We start from the raw sequence: 18,937 nt of genomic DNA on the forward strand, positions 1-18,937 counted from the left end.
CTTATAAAGGCGCATGTAAAAATCATAATCTTAAAATAAAACTCATTCCACAAAGTCAGTGGAACTTTTTTTTATTACAACATTAAGCTTCCCCTGAATAGACATGTTTCCAGATGTCTGGTGAGTTAAAATTGTGCCTGTAATACCAAGATGTGCCAAAGAGAGAGCTACAGGATGAACTATTAATACACTGACTGGCCATGGTCATGTAATTCATCTTCCTCAGTTTGTGGCAGTTGATACGTGTTAAATGTTTACAGTAAAACAATGTTGCATCATGAAAAGTTTTAAGGTTTTAAGATCCTTACTCTTGCAAAGAATGATGTACATACCTATATTCACATGCACTGGGCAGTTCCTCTGAAGGCAGTCCCTTCAGTTTCTTCAGAATGAAGACTTTAAGAGCTACTGATGATTTGATGATTCATTAGTAAGGAAAAGCAATTAAGAAAACTGATGGTAACAAGTTAAGAAGAAAGCTGTATTTCATAAATATGCTGTCCTAGTAACTCGGCAATTGTATCACTAAAGCACCTCTTTGCTCCAAGGCCTCTTATTCCAGACCTGCAGGGGAGCACAGGCTCAAAGACTTCAACAACATGACCTCACCACATAATTACTTCATTTACCTCCAAAACACAGATTATTATTCTATATATTCAATATTATTCAATACTATTATTCAATAATTATTTCACCCAAGCAAAGCCTACTCTTTAAATGTTGATCTCTGTAGCAAGGATCCTCACCTGCTTTCAGACATTTAAATCTAATTTTATCCAGTGTACTGTTAATTTTTAAGAAATAGAAATTCTCAGTCAAATTAGGGTATGGATTCTAATTTGGGAATAAAAACCTGATATACATTTTACTGCCAATTTCTGTGTTAAAAACTTTTAAAAACTGAAGTAATAGATCTAATGACTTCCCAGTTTTCTAAGAAGCTATTCACTAACTAAGATTAAATGTGCAGAGGTTATTACAAAGTGACATTTTTCATGCTCTACAATAATGTTGAATGCTTAAAATTACTATGCTCACTGTGACACATCAAAGCCACAGTTTTGCTGATATACTCTGTAGGAGCTATTTGGATTCTGGAGGTGAATGCTGCTCTTCTGACCATCTTATTCTGTCCCTCTTTAAAAAGAGCACTTTACAGTCTCTTTATCAAAAGCAAGTATTTTGATGGATATCTGTGACAAGTGCTCTGCCATATGAAAATTCAAGATTCAAGACACTGCGATAGTAACACTTTACTTCACTGGCTTTTGTCGGCCTGGGCCAGAGATCATGTGTTGCCAAGTACTTGCCCGGAGTGTAATGAAACCTCAATGGACCCCTTGGGGTTATACTAATGGAAAAGTCACTTACCTGTTAGCTGTGATAAATTCATTATCACCATAGGACAAATACTTTCATTGTCATCTCCCACAAATTAAGATTTGCATGAGATTGCTACAATGAATTAATTCAAGTTCACACCCTCTCTTCAGACAGGACTAAGAAATCAGGAAAAAAGCGTGCAATACGGAAAAGGAGTCATGGCCTGCATCCAGATCCCTGCTTTCAAAGCAACCACATCACACGGTATCATTCGTAATTGCTGCACATTTTGTCTCCAAAAAGCCCGCATCCTTTGCTTCGCTATGCCTCCCGCTCCTCTGGGATTCCAAGCAACTGCTGGTGCAGTTTCCCATGTTTTTCGGGTGTAGCTGTGTCTCCGGCAGGTCAGAGCTGACACCTTTGCTGCCCGCCGGTTTCGGACCCATCACTTCGCTGGGGACGAGGGGCACCGCGCGGTGTCCGCCCCGACATGTCGCGATTGCGGCGATAGCCGGCGAGCTGCGCTGGATGCCGGGTGGGGGTGTCCGTCGGGCGAACCGAGTCACCCTTTCCCCGCGGCACAGCCCGCCCGGCACAGCCTCGTACCGAACCTGCCCGGGGGCAGCGGGACGGGCGCGGGCAGCGGGGCGCACCACGCCTTTCTGCTCACTTGGACGTGGCAGCGGCGCTTTAAAGCCTGCCCGGAAAGTCCCAGGGGCACGGGGAAGAAGGGGGCCCCATCCCCGGCACGGCAGCGCGGAGCGGAGCCCCGCAGTCCCGGGCCAGGAGCCCGCAGCGGGCAGAGCCGCGGCTCGGGGCGCTGGGAGCCGCTCCCGCACTTACCTTGTCCCCGGAGCGGCGGCAGCAGCGCCAGCAGCAGCAGCAGCCGCAGCGGCCGGGCCCCGCCGAGGTTGTCCATCAGCGGGGAGCGCTCTCTCCGAGCGGGTCTCTGCTCTCCTGCGGCGTCCCGTAGGCTTCCCCTTTTCCTTGCTGCTGCTGCTGCTGTTATCCCAGCCGCCTGAGACCGGTTGGAAGAGAGCTTGCAGGAACCCCCCACTCGGTGGGCTTTACAAAGATTTAATTCAGTGCCTGCCCGCTTAATTACACAGCCTGCAAGTGCTCGGCAGAACAGAGCCGTCAGCGCAGCTCAGAGGCACGAACCCTGTTGCTTCTGATACCCCGCCGCCCCCACACGCTCTAAAAGTGACTCCCTTGAGCTCAGAAAACTGCAGATCCTCAGCGTGAACCTCGGGCCGGCGTGACTGATTCTGTGAAGGAGAAGTGCAGCGACTTCTCTCGGTTCCGAGTAACAGAAAGCCACAAACAAAGGCAAGGCAAAGCGAAGCAAAACAAAAGAAACCACCTAGCAGAGGTTTAACCTCTAAAAGGGAGATACTCAACCCCCCTTCTAGGTCTTTCCGTGGATTTTACCCCATACAGCTTTTGTCAATCAAATAAGATTTTAAAAAGTAGAGACATTCTAGAACCTTTCAATGAAATGCAGTGGGGAAAAAAAAAATCCCTTCTTCCCTCCCCCTCCTCTTAAGAAGTCAGGATGAGAATTTCAATCCAAATGAGGCAGCTCTGCTCTCTCTCTCCTCCCTTTTTTTTTTTTTTTTTTTTTTTTTTTTTAACCTCCTTATCATCTTATTTAAACAGGAATACAAACACTGATAGTGGTCAAAGGACCCAGTTGACAATGCTGTTGCTGAGATCTTTAAGATAATGAGAGGGATATTTGCAGACAAATGGGGATGGAAACACACAGAGAGTTCAACATCCCTGTGAACTTTGCCCTCAATTTTACACAAACAAAGAGTTGGAAGTCATTGTGTGTTTACTTGGAGGTTGTGCCACGTGGACTCTGATTGGGCTATTCCTCCTGTAACTACTCAATAATGCAACTTTTGAGTATCTCTCCTCGAAAAGTCCAAATGGAAAATGTATTTAAGGCAGTAGGAGTTGAATGTGTATTTTCTTCCGCACCAAGTTGTTTGTACTTTTCCAACACAAGAACATAAATACAGCCATAAGGCCAAGAGTCCAACTATCTCAACAGCCTGTCCTCAGCCACAGTCGTAAAGTGGTAGAAGAACATGAATAAGAAAAACAAACTTGATAATTTTCCCAACTACTCTCCCAGACTTCAGCTCCTTTGAGTCTGGGCATTTCCTCAGTGAAATGTAGTCTATATGTACTTACTAGCCCTCAGTGAATTTCTGTTCCAGGTATTTCTCATGTCTCCCCATGAGTTCTTGTAAAACTTTATCATCCAAAATACCCTTTAGCAACCAGTTTCATGGATTTACCAGTGAATGTGTGAAGGGCCATTTCCTTTTCTTCCTTTTGAACCTGGTTCCAATGCCCTTCTGGTGCTGTTTCCCACATCTACTGCAGAAAGAGTTATCCAAGAACTGACCTCCACCCACACTCAAAATGTCCACATCATCTTCCTTTAACTGCCTTTTTTTAAGATTTTTTTTTTTTTTGTAGGGGGGGGGGTTGGTTTTCTCCTCCTTTTATTGGGAAGGGGCAACTGGAAAAAAGGGAAAAGGATGGCTGGCTGATTTTATTTGGAGGGGATTTTAATTGTGGGATTTTCTACATGAGCATGTATATTTCTCTGTCTTCTTTAAATGCCCTAACTCAGTTTAAAAGGATTTTACATCAGCTACAGTGGGACCTTGCCAGTGTTTCATTCCAACCCCCAAGTTACCATTTTTCATGTATCAGACAGCTGGGAGAAACACCTAACAAAGATTACACCTTGTCTAAAATTCATACCAGTTTACTGAACCAGAGGAATCCCCTCTATAGAAACGTTGGGTTCAGTTCAATATTGCCTTAGTTTACTCTACATTAAAACCTTCTCTAATTGATTAAAGGTGGATAGAAAGAACTTCATCCAGCGTGCCTAAAACAGTGTAAAGTCATACAGAATAGCCTGTCCACACATGGAGTTACCCTGATTAACACCATGTGTGAACATTTTTACTACAGAGTAAGAATTCCTTGTTCCTGTTTTATTTGCCACCACAAACTATACCAGAAATGAGGCAAATTTAAATAAAAGATTAAGAAGTATTTCTAGAAAACATCATGGCTATGGTCATCAGTGGATCTGACAATAGGTTTTTCCTTGGTTTGGGGAGGGAGTTTTTTGCTTAATACACATTTCTACTATAAATTGGCACTCTCACCTACAGACAGATTGAGAGGCCTTGAGTACATGTGATTCCAATTACTGACCCCAAGCTTTGTAATGAGCTGAGCCATGCACTTCAGGCTCAATCCAGAGGTCCTGGGAGTCAATGGAAAGCAAGGGCTTATGAGAGGGAACATTTTGCATAACCACATTTTTTTCTTATATCTGTTTGTAAAGGTTCTGTAATCTTTTGTGTAGCTCTAAAACAAACAAATTCTTTAATGAGGATTTTGTTTCTACTTCAGAAGAATAAAAGTCATTTGCAGAAGCTCAGAATAATGAGTAATGACAGCATAACAAATCACAGCGCAAGTAATTTCCAAGGGTCCTGTTGAGAGTAGATGCACGCAAGTAGATCAACAAAGAATTTAGAATTACTTTATCAAATCCAGCCATCTATGGCAGCAGGTTCACAGCTCCCATTTGGCTACTTAGGAATTCTTGAGATGGCCTGATTAAGTCTCTGTAAGGGCATCAACCTCTGTCTAGTGAACAAAGCTGACCCGAGTCCCAGCTGTTGTGCCTCTCAGATTTTTACTGCAGCTCCCAAAGCCTGATTTTTTGACCACTCCACCTATCTGTCCCAGAAGTTGAGCAAAAGAGAGTGAAGTGAAATTGCACCTTCCTGTTTTCAGGAAGAATGTTGCAAGGAAGTTAATAGACTCACCTAGAAATTAAATCTAACTGTAGATTTCTAACTCTAAAGGGAGACTGCTTGGGCCCTGTGGCAAAAAATGATGCTACATGTTGGCTCTTGCTATGTGCTGCATTAAAGATGCATAAAAAGGCCCCTTTTCCGACTTAATAGGAAGAATACATCACTGATTGGTACAGACACACAAGGATTAAGAGGATTCATGTGGATCTTACCATCTCCCACTGTAAATACAAGACCTCAAACTCTACAGTAGGTAAATCCATGGCTGTTGGAGTACAAATGACAACTCAGCTTAGGTCAGACTCAGGTCTATGCTATGAGCATGGTACAACTGACATTCAGTTTCTTTCCTGCCTGGAGCAGGAAAAAAAAAAAGAAGCTTAGATGAGTTTTCAGAGATGGATGCACAGTAATCCTTTTTGAAATGGCTACTGCCATTACAGATAAAAATTGCTTGCTTCTTTTGAGTCTAAATCAATGTAGTTTACTTTTTAATAGCTTTCCAGGCTTGTATTCATGTTGAAGTTACCACTTTGTGCATCACCATTGATCATCAAAGCCCCTGAGGGTACTATAAATTTGGGACACTTTATACGCACTTTCCATATCCTTGTCAGGGATTGATTTGGAATAAATCAGGATGCAGGCACATCCCCATCCTCAAATCTCAAACTACATAATACTATAATACTATAATACTACATACATACTATCCATATCGGCCTAGGTAAACAAAGGTAAATGAGAGGATTGTGAGCCTCCTCTGTTGCCCTGTGAGCCCAAAACTGCACCTCTAAGAACCACCCAGACACCACCACCAGGCTTGTCATAACATCTTATAGCTACAGGTAGAGCTGGAATTCCTTCTAGAATAATTACTATTATTTACTTATACAAGAAATACAGATGCTTGTATCCAAACAAGGGAATCTACCTGGGCTGTATGTTTCCAATGCCTAATGACTGTCAGAAGAGGCTTGGCTTATCTTAAAGAGCTTTCCTTGTCAAAGACAAAACCACTTTTCCCTCTTTCCAGTTAATTATTCTGGGCTGGGACTAATAACCCTGAGTCCTCTTCAACAATATTGCTTCTAAGCATGTTGAGGTTTTCCCTATTTTGGAGCTTGTATCCACTTTTTTCATGTTGCCTACATTTTCTTTTATCTCCTGTCTGATTTAGGGAAATAGATATAGCTAGCTTGGACACTTAGAACACACTGGCTGTCCATTCATATGTATGGGGACTGCTTGTCAGACAAGAGGGGAGTTTACCTGCACATAAAGGAATGTTTTGATGATCCATGTAATTTCCCTTGTGGCATTATTTGTAGAATACAGGAATAAATCTGACATTCATGGGGCATTTCCTGCCTCTCCTTCTAGAGATGCATCCTCCCAGCCACTCAGATCTCTCCCTTCTCATAATTTTCCTTTCCCCTTCTAAACTTTCTCATGTCACACACTGAACTAGCCTGATGTGTGGATCTGCAAGGTGTTTTCCATTACCTGAGCCCTAGGAAGACTGGGATTCTTTGGATAAACTGGAGAACAGTGTGAGTCATGTACACAAAGGTAGGAGGGGACAGTGGCATCTGCTTTAGACTCTGCTTGGAGCCTCCACAAATCCATGAACAGTGGGGATCAGTTGCTATTTTAGCTGCAGTCTAAATAAAATCTCATTATAAAAGGTGGGGGAAATCCATCAAAAAAGTAAATGGCTATTCTGGTAAAGGCCATTTCCCCTCTTGATAACCCTGGTAAATGTGAACTCCATCCCTTGTCAAACAGAAGTAATATCCCAGTATGTGACCCAGTGATCTTTGGGCACCAGAAAATATACAAGTGAATATAAGACATTTCGGTCTTGAATAAATAAAATCCCAGAGCCAGCTGTACCTACTAGCTTCAAACCAGGAGTAGTTTCCTATGTTTCCTTATGGTCACTGAAGACCTCCATCATTCAGTGCTGTTTCTTCATTGTTTTATGAATTTTCTGTATTATTTACAAGTCTTTTTGCATAGTTTTAATAAAAAAAAATTCATCCTACCCATCTGCAAACAGTCCCAGCCTGCCAGAAAACCTTTATCTTACCAGTAGAAACTGTGATTTAAAACAGTATAATGTATACAGTCAGTGGAAAGAATATGAACACTGATAAAATTCTGCAACAAATTCATGTATACTCATTTCCTCCTTCTCCCCCAGTTTCACAGATAGCCTGTTTTTTTTCTTCAGTCTCAGTTTCCTTATTTGAGAGGTCCTCAAACATCTCTTAGACTTCACAGCCCTGAGCTTAATGTCTTTGTCCCAGGAACCTGAGATCATTCTTGGTGGTCTGATTCTACAAATACAAGTTAATAATACTATTTACAGGAAATGTGGCTTGCGTTTACAAAATGCTGACACAATTCTGAGCAGTGGCTACGAGAGGGTACCTTAATAAACATGAATTTAAAAGTTATTGTAGTGTAGCAAACTGTTTAAATTGAAAATATTATAAACTTACCATATTTTCTAGCACAATTCCACAGAAACTGGTTGATACCTGGTATGTGTGAAATTTGTACACACTGGGTTTTAATTGGAAGGGTGAACAGATCAGAAGATCTATGTACAGCTGCAAAATGCAAATATTGAATGATCTTCATGTTCCATGCTGCGTGTGCCCTATGGTTCTCAGCCAGCCAGTTTCATTTGCAGATACTCCATCATTAGCCACAGCCTATGTGGATGAGGAGGGTGGCTCAGAGTCTTTGGAGAGTTATAGTATACTCTAAGTTTTGGATAACATTGAGCTTTTCTGTCTGTCAGGGACTACTTTGTCATTCCTTTCTTAACTCCTGGGTGAGCTCTGGAAGCAGAGGAAGAAACAAAGTTTAGGTTCCAACTAAAAGAACTTGAAAGAACTAATCCTTTCTTTTCCAGACTACCCTTTCCTCACACCCTTTATTTCTTTTGACTTTGATCTCACAACTGTTCTTTCATATGGTCATAGAGTTTGGGATTGGGTCAATGAGATATTACTGCAAGAAGGAAGAACAGCCCCCAAGGAAATGTATGAAAATAGGATGTGGCATACAGACAGACAGCAGCAATATACACCAAAAGGAGGTGGAAAAACCATCCAGGCTGCTCACAGAAATGACCCCATGTACCCTGAAAATCTTAAATATTTAGGAATTAATTATCCAGGAGAAATGTGGCCTGCTAAACAGCAAGTTTGAGCAGACTTTAACAGGCATTCTGTTTCTAGCTCATTCTCTCTTGTTTCTGAGATATCTTTTGGTCAAATACTGGACCTCTTGATGGCTCATGTTGTCTGTAGGGATAACCTGATTTGTAAAATGTTTTGAGCTCCATAAAATTAAACAAGGTATATAAGAATAAATTGTTTAAAACTAGCAACTTTAAGCCATTAGCTTCCCAAGACTGTGGTATGAAATAATTTGGGCCAATTTTAACTTCTATTTCCCCTGTTTCAAAGCAGCATCCTATATAGTCTATCTTACAGTAACATTAGTGTTCAGAATAGCTCTCATATTTTCTCCAAACTTAGAAATGTACAGACACATTTCCAGCCAAATAGCAGATATAGACATTTGCTAGACAGTTATTCCATAATTTATACTCCACTTCTGAAATATTCCCCAATCATACAGGCTGTCACTATGAAGATCTAACTTGTGCATGTCAATAAGAGCTGTATTGCAAGTCAGAAAACAGGGTGCTTTCAAATATGTATATTTGGGGGCTATATAAATGGTGTCTTAACTCTCCTGCAGCTGATAGGTTGTAGGAAAAGCATTTGCAGAATCACTTACATGAATCTAGAAAAAGAAGTGCTTTTATTCATCTCAGTTTATGCAATATACTGTATTTAATAGTTCTGCTAAAGACAAGTGAAAGCTTGGCTCTAATGAAATAATTGGCAAAATTCCCACTGACTTCAGTGGGGCCAATACTGCTATTAACTCTTCCCTACAAGGAAAATACAGATTGCCTAGAAAGCTGGCCTTTCTCTGCTAAGACCTCAATACAGACTGCTTACAAGTTGAACTGACTTTGTACAATTACGAAAGCTGTTATTCTTGAGAATTTGCCAAATCCTCAAGACAAAACTAGCATAATAAATTATCCTCAAACTTTTACCCCAGAGTAAAACATATCTTCTCATTTTATAAATGAAAACACCTTGTTGACTTCCATATTCCACTGGTTTCACTGACAGTTTTACAGAAATTAAAAAAATTATTATTATTATTTCCAAAAAGAAATTCATGCTTATTAAATGAACTCTGATGGAACATTCTGCCTCCAAGTTTGACATTTCATTATAAATGCACTAAAATATTTACCATTTGTTTTGTATCTTCTGAAACTATCACAGTTAAGGATGATTTATAGCCTGTGAGGAAAGGCTAAGTGAATTGGGATTGTTCAGCCTGGAAAAGAGAAGGCTCTGGGGTAACATAATTGCCCCTTCCAGTACCTGAAGGGAGCCTAGAAGATGGAGAGAGACTATTTACAAGGGTCTGGAGTGACAGGACAAAGGGAAATGGTTTCAAAATGACAGAGAGCAGGTTTAGATTGGACATTAGGAAGAAATTCTGTGCTGTGAGGGTGGGGAGGCCCTGGCATACAGTCCCCAGAGAAGCTGTGGCTGCCCCATCCCTGGAAGTGCTCAAGACCAAGTTGGACAGGTCTTGGAGCAACCTGGGATTGTGGAAGGTGTCTCTGCCCGTGGCAGGGGGTGAAATGGGACGGGCTGTAAGTTCCCTTCCGACACAGACTATTCCAGGATTCAAATATATGTCTATTCCAGACCATTTACTACACTAAACCATTCAGTTTCCTCGTTCCCATAAAAATACAATGATGACTTTGTGAATAGGAAAAAACCACAAGGAACTGAGTTTAATGTGGAACAGCAAATTCAGCAACATCATGATAGTGCAACAAACCCCTAAAAATCCAGCTGTGGAGAGTTCTCTCTATAAGTTATACTGAGGATGGTCCATATTTAGAGTCCTCTGCTAAACACACAGAATGCAGATCCATGTTAGTGGTCATTGACTAACTCTCTGTGTCCCCTTGCAAAGTCTTTCTAGCTGCTTTTCTTTTGAACTCTGTAAAGTTTCACAGTAGATGTTGAAGTACTGCTGTTCTGATCATAGCTGGAAGAAACTGGACTGTTTTCTCTGAAGTAGCAAAGCTAAGAATAGCTTTAACTTTGCAAGGAACTGCCACTGAAGAAACTGATAGTATTTCTCTTGGAGTGCTGTAGGACTTGTTCCCATGGGATGGTATGTAGCCTGATTTCAATACAGCCAAACACTTCATCATTATTTAACAGGCTTATTAACTTTACTGGGATTAGTCACACACCTTAATTTATATATCCCCTTAAATTCTTTATTGAACTGGGTTATATAAAATGTCCTAAAAAAAAAGTCCACTCACGCCTTTCATTTTCCAAAATGTGTGTTGAGAACTGTAGTTTTTCACTATGATTTCTGAAGCCAGCATTTGCCAGACTCCATTATGGGTCAAAAGAATCTTTTTCACATACCAACTGCCTCTTTCTGTATTTTATGACAGCTTACAAAATCTGAGGTCCCTTTCACTTCTCTGCCTGTCACAGTAAGCTGTTTCCTTTCTTAGTAAAGCCAGCCTTACTAGAAATGTCTGCAAATTCTCTTCTGGTTTGCTGTTCTGTTTCTAGTAAAAAAATTGATGCTGGAGTTTTAACTGCCTGATTTCTCTTCAACTCAACATTGAGGAAGATAATGAAGTAATGTCAGCATTGCTTTCATATGTCAATCATATGCAGATTCTCAAAAGAAAAAGAAAATTTCCCCTTTATATTCTGGGTTTAATTGAAGGAGACAATGACTATTCTTTTTAAAGAACTAGCAGTCTTGGCATTCAATTTTTCTTCAGAACTTACTTTCAAGGAGAGCACACAAAAAAGTGTGTTTGTATCTCAGGCAAGTGTATCCCATATTCATTTTCTTCATGAGTGAAGACATAAGAGTAGGTACTTTCAGGAGAATACAGACTAACTCATTAACACATAGTCACAACCCCCAGACTGTTGTTCATTGTGTTTTAAATGAAAGTCATCTCTTATAGGCATGGCTCTACATAGGGGAATCACTCCTTTATTTGCTTACGTGGACATTAGCTGGTCAGCTGGACATTAGCTCCTAGATGATCTAGTACTGTTTTTACATTTGTAAAACCAGACCCCCAGATATTGCCTTCAAATAAACAGCAACTTGCAGTAGTAATGGTCAGGATAGAAATGAGACTTAATGTTTTCTGGGACAAACACAACCACCTTCTCTTTTGACCTTAATGCTTAAGAAAAGCACCCATAATTAAATACTAATGAAAAAAGTGCACAAAAGTGCAAAGTTTGAGCATGTGTTCCTTTCCTTTTTTGTTTATTTATGTATCTGTGCATACATTGCTATGCTGGCCTGCTTCTTGCTTCAACATATCCCAAATTTCCTGAGCTGAAAAGCTCAGGAGGTTAATGTTCAGTGTCTCTCAAAATGAAAAATTCTTGTTTAAAAGACCTTTTGTACACTTCAGCAAGTTACATGGTTTTGCCTTCAGACTCCTCCATTCCAACCATAATTTCAGGGAAAGACTGAACAGATACAGAGTCTAAAAACTCATCCATGACACAAAAGTGAAATCACAACCAAAAATGCAATGGAAGCACAAATGTCTGCTTGTTAAGGTTCTCAATCTCATGCCTCATGTAAATCCTCACGGCTGCACTCTTCATCAAAATTGTGAAAATTTGCAACAGAAGAGAATTGCCAAAAGGAAAAAAAGGAGGTGCAGTATCCTATAAAATTCTGTATGTAAGGGAGGAAGTTTTTTAGGACGTCCTCAAAGGTATTGTAGTTAATACCTTTATTTAAAAAAAAAAAAAAAAGCCTGTAAATTTTGAAACGTAGACTTGGAATAACAGCAATCACTGTGAAGTCAGACCTTTAACACTTCATGGTATAATGCACAACACTAACATGCAATACTTAAAAATATCTGATACTGCTTGTAAAATCATATGTAGGACTTGGATTTAAAATACTTTCTATTATTACATTTCCCATCTCCTTTTTTTTATGGTGGGTTTGTTTTTTTTTTCAGAGTAAAAAATTCTTACAGCCTCTGCTTCAAATACAACAAAATCTGGTCCCAGATGTCACTAATTGGGAACAGGTTAGCAGAGTGATTTACACAGAGATGCCTGAAGTTACAATTCATCATGTGGGATCTGACAATAGCCTGTTTCACTGGGCTGTTTCATTTCATTGTATGATAATAAGCCTTAACAGGTACCACACAAAGCACAGAGGACACATTTAAGCAGGCAAATTACCTTTCTAAAAGCTCTTAGTGTTGGAACCTACCAAGTACCATGTAAATATCTCCCTTCTAGCCAGGGATTCAACATAAGCACAAACTGGAAAGAGAAGCACATTAATCAGTGTCTTGTTTAATCAGTGTTTTGCTTCTTAACATCTGACATTTTAAAACTAAATTTAAGGAGTTAAAGGTTTTTCAGCAGATCACTAATTAAAGAAGATTTCAAAATTAATTTTCTCTAATAAGGATAATATGGGATATGAGAGGGAAGGAGGAGTAAAGGGAATTGCAGTTAGTTATTAGCAGCTTTTGCTGCTGGAATTAGCAGGAACATTGCCATTAATTTCAAGGGTAAAAAGACTGAGCTAACTACATTACAGTTGCACTAAATGAATAAACAGAAATACTTCCTGCCCACAGGGTTAAAACACTGTGTTAAAACACAAACACTTAATTTGAAATCTAGTCTTTAAAAAATGAAATGATTGAATTACAAATACTTGACACAGTTCTGCACATTTACATGCAAACTTAGTCCAGAGATCACTGAAATCAACCAAAAATCCTCAACCCATTTCAACTGGTTGAAACTGCCAGATAGCACTTGCTATTGACCAATTATTTAACTAAGATATTGACACTTGTTCAGCATTAGAAATGTTTATTTCAAATTTATAAGGCTTTTTCCCTAAAATACAATGAAGCAATGTAATTGCACATACAAATTCTGTCATGCTCCAAATGACAGTATTTTGTGAGCCTTGTTATCCATTTCCCTGCATTTCATATAAGTCATTAACTCTGGTGCTATTTGTGAGTAAGACAGAAAAGAGTGGGGGTTTTCTTTCATTTTCTTTGCATTGTCTCAAATGACTATATAAGAATTTGAGTCCGTTGAAATCTATTGTAAAATTCTCCTTGCCTCATAAGACATAGGATCCAATCCAAGTTATGTGAAACATTTTCTGTTGTGGAGATTACTTCAGACATACTCTGCCCTTCAAATAAAATGAAAACTAACAGGCAGTTAATATGTACGCATATACTAAATAACCATATGATTATTTTAACATGTAAGTTCTTTTTACTCCTAATTTCATGGTCTTAAGATCCACGATTGAATAATGAAGCTGAAATAAATTGGTTTTGAAAAGAAAGGTTTTAAATAGCGAAATCCCATTTTATTTCTCAAGATCACTTTTTGTCACTAGATCCATAGCTCCTGAAAATTATTCTGACAGGTAACATCAGAGACTCTGACTCTCTTTCCAGTTAGAGAGGTCTTTGGCATGTTGTGGTGTATTGTGGGAGCCAGGCAGTCACTGGTCTTTATAGAAGTTATATCCCTTTGGAAGCATCAGCTCCAAAGAAGAAGGGGAGATGGCACCTAAAACTAACTTTCACCAAAAAATCACATTTTTCACTTTTAAAGAAAATCAATGTAAATTTTTCACTTAGTGCAATCAGAAGCTGCACCTGAATTTTAACATCGAGTCATCTTCGTGTTGTTTTAAAACTATTCTGTAACTCTTCTGTTAATTTAATCCCTGGTTTCTATATTGGATTCATATAAAGTCTCCAAACAGAAGTGCTCAGAAGGCTTAACAATGTATGTGAGATGGAGAAAAGCAAACTGCAATCTTCTTGGAACAATTGCACAGAACGTACAACATACATTTTTGTTTTTACCAAGAAGATATTTCAGGGTCTCAAAGGAAGTGTCCCAAGTACCCTCTCAAGCTCAGAAAGTGCTCTCTTCAATATTTAGGGAGAAATGCTAAGTCTGGCTTTGCAGCATCCAGAGTGATCAAAGCATTACTAGCAGTTACGATTAGTTATGAGTTGTACATTAAATTCATTATGGGAATTAATACTGAGATTACAGTAAGAATGAAAATCACCATTGCATTCTTACTATTATCCCAAACTTCCTGAACTACAAAGCGAAGAAGAAACAAACCAAAACATCTCAAAAGAAATGTTCTTGTTTGCACTAATTGTGTGTCCTTCTAAACAGCCAGTTTGGCTTCCCAGTGATGGAAAATAAACCTGCTATGCTGGTCAGAAATATAATTTCCAGACTACATTCAGTTCATATTAAAAGACATCCACACAGGCACAGGTCTCCAATCTCTCCTGTGGGGCAAAGAAAACAAGGGAATGCAATTTCTTTTGTAGACTAAAATTGTCATTGCTCCTAAACCAGCCCTTTACAGTCCCCTTAGAATCTAAATTTCAAACAGATTTGCCTAGCCCCTCTGATGTATTCAGGGCAACTTTTAAACAGATCAAGAAAGGTAATATAGTGGAGCCCCTTTGGCAATTTGCCTGAATCCAAATACATATCATCTGTTGGCAAGACAGAAATGGTTTCGTTATGTCAAAAGCAGCATATGTTACTTCAGGAAACAGATCTCCTCTGCAGCAAGAATTTAAACACAAGTGCAGCTCCAAAGCATTCAAATAGTGCTCTTAACTGAACAAGAAAACTTGTTTGAATGAATGAATGAATGAATGAATGAATGAATGAATGAATGAATGAATGAATGAATGCCCAATACACAGGAAGCGATGCAATCTGTCTGAGGATTCAACAATATGCTAGAATACCAAAAACATCTGAATGCCATCCTGCAAAATGGCTACTAACATTGTTTATTATAGCTAAAGCATGAGCAAAAATTAAAATTATCTATGCTACTTGTAATTTAGACTTGAGTCTAAGATGCATTGATGCGGGAAGCAAAATTCTTGGTGAATGTTCCCTCCTTCACTCCAAGCTTCAAAAGTACTCCTATTGCAACTTAAAAATGTTGAATTCTTGCACTTTATTATTTACTAGATAGGCAGACCAAGAAATAGGCTGTTGCATATAATGTGATATTATTTAGTTGCACATTTGTCTGACATTAAGAACTAAAGTGCTTTGTTAACTTTACAGAGCATTCTTCTTCTTCTTCTTCTTCGTATTATTATTATTGGTCAATATATACCGCAAACAACAAATAACATAAACAAAAGTCTAAGTGTAGTAAAAAATTTCCTAATTTTGTCAGAAATATATTGCTAGATATATCATATACTTGAACATATATAAAAATACATTAATTTCATAACCAGTCAGCAGGAGTCTAGGTGAATTCAACATCCTAGGATGCCAGCTATCAGCTCATTTAATTGTGAATCAAGCATGTATGTCAATGATGGACAGAATGCTAGCATGTGGATAGACAGGGAATTTTCATTTAATAGACAGTGAAGAGTGATTTCCTTTATTTATCCCTTCATTAGTACCTTTATGCTAATATAACAATATTATTTTCAAACTTCTAAACTTGCATAAATCTCATGAAGTTGAACAAAAAAGAGGATTAATTGCTGTTAATAGAACTAAGCTGAAGTTAATATTGGAAAATATACTTTTCTTAAATCCCTGGAATCAATTAAAGGAAACTGCATTGTGGCTGTGGAGGACTGAATGTTAATCTAACACATATGCTTTGGGAATGCCCATTCATACATAAATTCTCAGATGAAATATTTGAAAGCATTATTATAATCTTGTACAGCAATATTCTTCTAGATCTTAAGCTGGGTAGTTTTAAGAAATATATGCCTTAAGGAACCACATAATTTTTTGTTGAGTTTTAGCTGAAACAAAAAAACCCCAAGCCCCATTTGGTTCTTCAGAAATAACCCTTCTAAAGGGTTTCCCATTATGGAGTGTTACAGCAGCCTCAATGACTCAGCAAATGAAGAAAGCACTATTCTGGTTGAATGAAAACATAATACATTTATGGAACAGTCATGTTTTCTGGAAAATCACAATTTACATCAACTAGTTTTGAACTCCTTTTTCTCATACCAGGCTTTTAAAACAGAAACATGAGTTTCTACTCATGCTATATTGAAAATATGTATGGCAGATCAATAACCTTAAAAAATAACAGAAGACATAAATCTCTAATTAAAGTGCAAAAGTTAATGTAATTTTTACTGTGATCAGTACTCTCTGATATTTTCTGTATAATTTTTATGCCCAAGTTTTCAAGGATAACAAATACAATGAAGTGTCTAAATCAGATTGCAATTTGGTCAGATTTGGAAGCCGTTAAGTTCCTTTAAGTAATTTTGGAAGTCATTTAATCTCTTGGTATTTTATAAAAATATCAGCTCTAAATGCTTGCTTGGATATCTAAATAGTCTAATAATACAGCGCACCACATGCCCCAAACAGGTGATTTTGGTCTTAAATTGTATAATTTTGGTCTTCATTGTTTTTAAGAAAGAAACACTATTTGCACTTCTTAGGAACAGGAATTCAAGCCAGGGCACCATTTAGATGGGTATTTTTTTTAGCAGTAGTGGTAAGCGGATGCTCAGTAAAGAGCAACAGAAAAAACCAGACTTTTCCTTCAGAAGTCCCTCAGTTTCCAATTATATGCAGGTCACATGATTTCCTAAGCTCACTGGATTTTTTTCTGTTTAGCAATCTTAAGTGGATTCCTCTTCTAAGTGTTTGTCCACTTCCCCCTAAAATCCACATAATCATGAGCATCTGCAATGCCTCCTGGTGAGCAGCTCCATGGGGCTGCTACTCTGCTTTACGACCTGCCATGTTGTATTTGTTCTGAAGTCAGCTTCATTTGATAGTCCTTAGCTTTTCTATGAAAGGAGACATTGAACAGCTGACCTGCATCAACTATCCCAGGAAAGCCAGGATCCTATGGACTTCTTATCAGCCCTCTAAATCACTCTTTTCTGAGTCAAAAATGGCTAGCCTAGTAATCCATCACTTCTAGAGAAACTCCATATTTTTGTTACCTTTTTTACCTTCTTTGAATATTTTCAAGTTTTAATATATTCCTTTTTGAGATCAAGAGATCAGAACTTGCTCAATATCCAAAAAACCATGATTGAACTATAAAGGAACATGGTGGCATAATGGTGTTCTCTGTTTTATTTTCAGTCTTGAAAATGCCTAACAGTTGATTCAGTTTTATGACTGTCACTGAGTAATGAATCAATGTTTCATGCAACTAAAGATCATAACCTCAGAATCTTGCTCTTGAGTGGGAACAGCTGGCTCAGTTTTATGTGACTCCAGAGTTGGTTTTGCCATGTGTTTGATTTCACATTTATTTACTTTGAATTTCAGCTTCAATTTTATTGCCTGGTCATTTAGCTATACGTATAGGACTTATATAGTTCTATATATGTAAATATATATGTAAAAGAACTAATTCAACTTTAAGTTCTATTAGTTCGTATATAGAAGAGTTCATCTTCTCTTCTTCTATCCTGAATAACTTAGTATCCTTCAAACTTTTAATCTCAGTGTTCACATCTGCCTCTAGGTTATTTATGAGCACAATGAAGAAAGTAGATCCTAGCACAGACCACTCCCTAAATTTGCAAATGACTGTTCATTGTAAAAATGACAATTTAGACTTATCCTCCTTAGTCAGTATTTTAGGTGACTGTTTAGCTAAGCATGGTCCACAACTCTGATCCTCTGAAAGATCACCCAGAAGTCCATAAGGCAAAAGTCTCTTGATTCTCTTACGTAGATCATATTGAGTTAGGTTTCCCCATTTTAGTTTTCATTATGAATTTATAACTGAATTCTGCATGGAACAGATCACACAAACAGGAAAAACTTAGTATTTCCAAACCCAAACAGGTACTGTTTCACAAATGTGGGGCAATATGGCAAAGAAGGAAAGGCAGTTGCTCAGGGATGTTGTGGCTGCCCCATCCCTGGAAGTGTTCAAAGCCAGACTGGATAAAGCCTTTAGCAAACTGGTCCAGTGGGAGGTGTCCTTGCACATGGTAGGGGAGGTTGAGATGTATGATCTTTAAGGTGCATTCCAATCCCTTAACGTTCTACAATTCCATGATTCTATGAAGCTGCCTTGATTTGGACTTGATGATCTTGGAGACCTTTTCCAATGATTTATATCCTTTAATGATTTACATCAGTGGTACACTGGATTGCTCGGCTTTTACTTTCACTGGAATACACCACTCTATAAGCCAAAATCACAGGTTTTACCAAAAATATAAAGTCAAATGATTCATTCTTTTTCTTTAATTCATAGAAGAGAAAGGACTAATTAATTCATTAGGAAAACCTAAAAATGTGAAAAACAAATAAAAAAAATACTTGCAAAAACCTTCAAGGAAAAACAGAGCATTTAACTGTGAATATCTTCCTTCCCTATGAAAGAATTTGATTTTAAGATAACTGCATTCATTACAGTTACCTTTTTAAAGTGATACCCACAGCCAGTGTTCCACAGCCAGCTACACTACCCTCTATCCTCTCCATACAACACTGGCTCATAGTCACCAGAAAGCAGGA

At 38.5% G+C, this 18,937-nt stretch overlaps 1 protein-coding gene across 2 annotated transcripts in view; it reads right to left on the reverse strand.

Moving 5' to 3' along the window:
* The window catches only part of FBLN1 (fibulin 1), a 76,884-nt gene extending 73,998 nt beyond the window's left edge, over positions 1-2,886 (reverse strand). Inside the window, exon 1 of one of the 2 annotated variants that reach the window (XM_056481914.1) lies at positions 2,170-2,886. In XM_056481914.1, the coding sequence (XP_056337889.1) occupies positions 2,170-2,245 (76 nt within the window). In that variant the 5' untranslated portion in view covers positions 2,246-2,886. The remainder of the gene's footprint in view (positions 1-2,169) is intronic. The other variant, XM_056481915.1, reaches the window with a different exon arrangement.
* Between the last annotated feature and the right edge of the window lie 16,051 nt (positions 2,887-18,937).

Source organism: Oenanthe melanoleuca, chromosome 1A (assembly GCF_029582105.1).
Source record: "Oenanthe melanoleuca isolate GR-GAL-2019-014 chromosome 1A, OMel1.0, whole genome shotgun sequence".
Lineage (NCBI taxonomy): Eukaryota > Metazoa > Chordata > Aves > Passeriformes > Muscicapidae > Oenanthe > Oenanthe melanoleuca.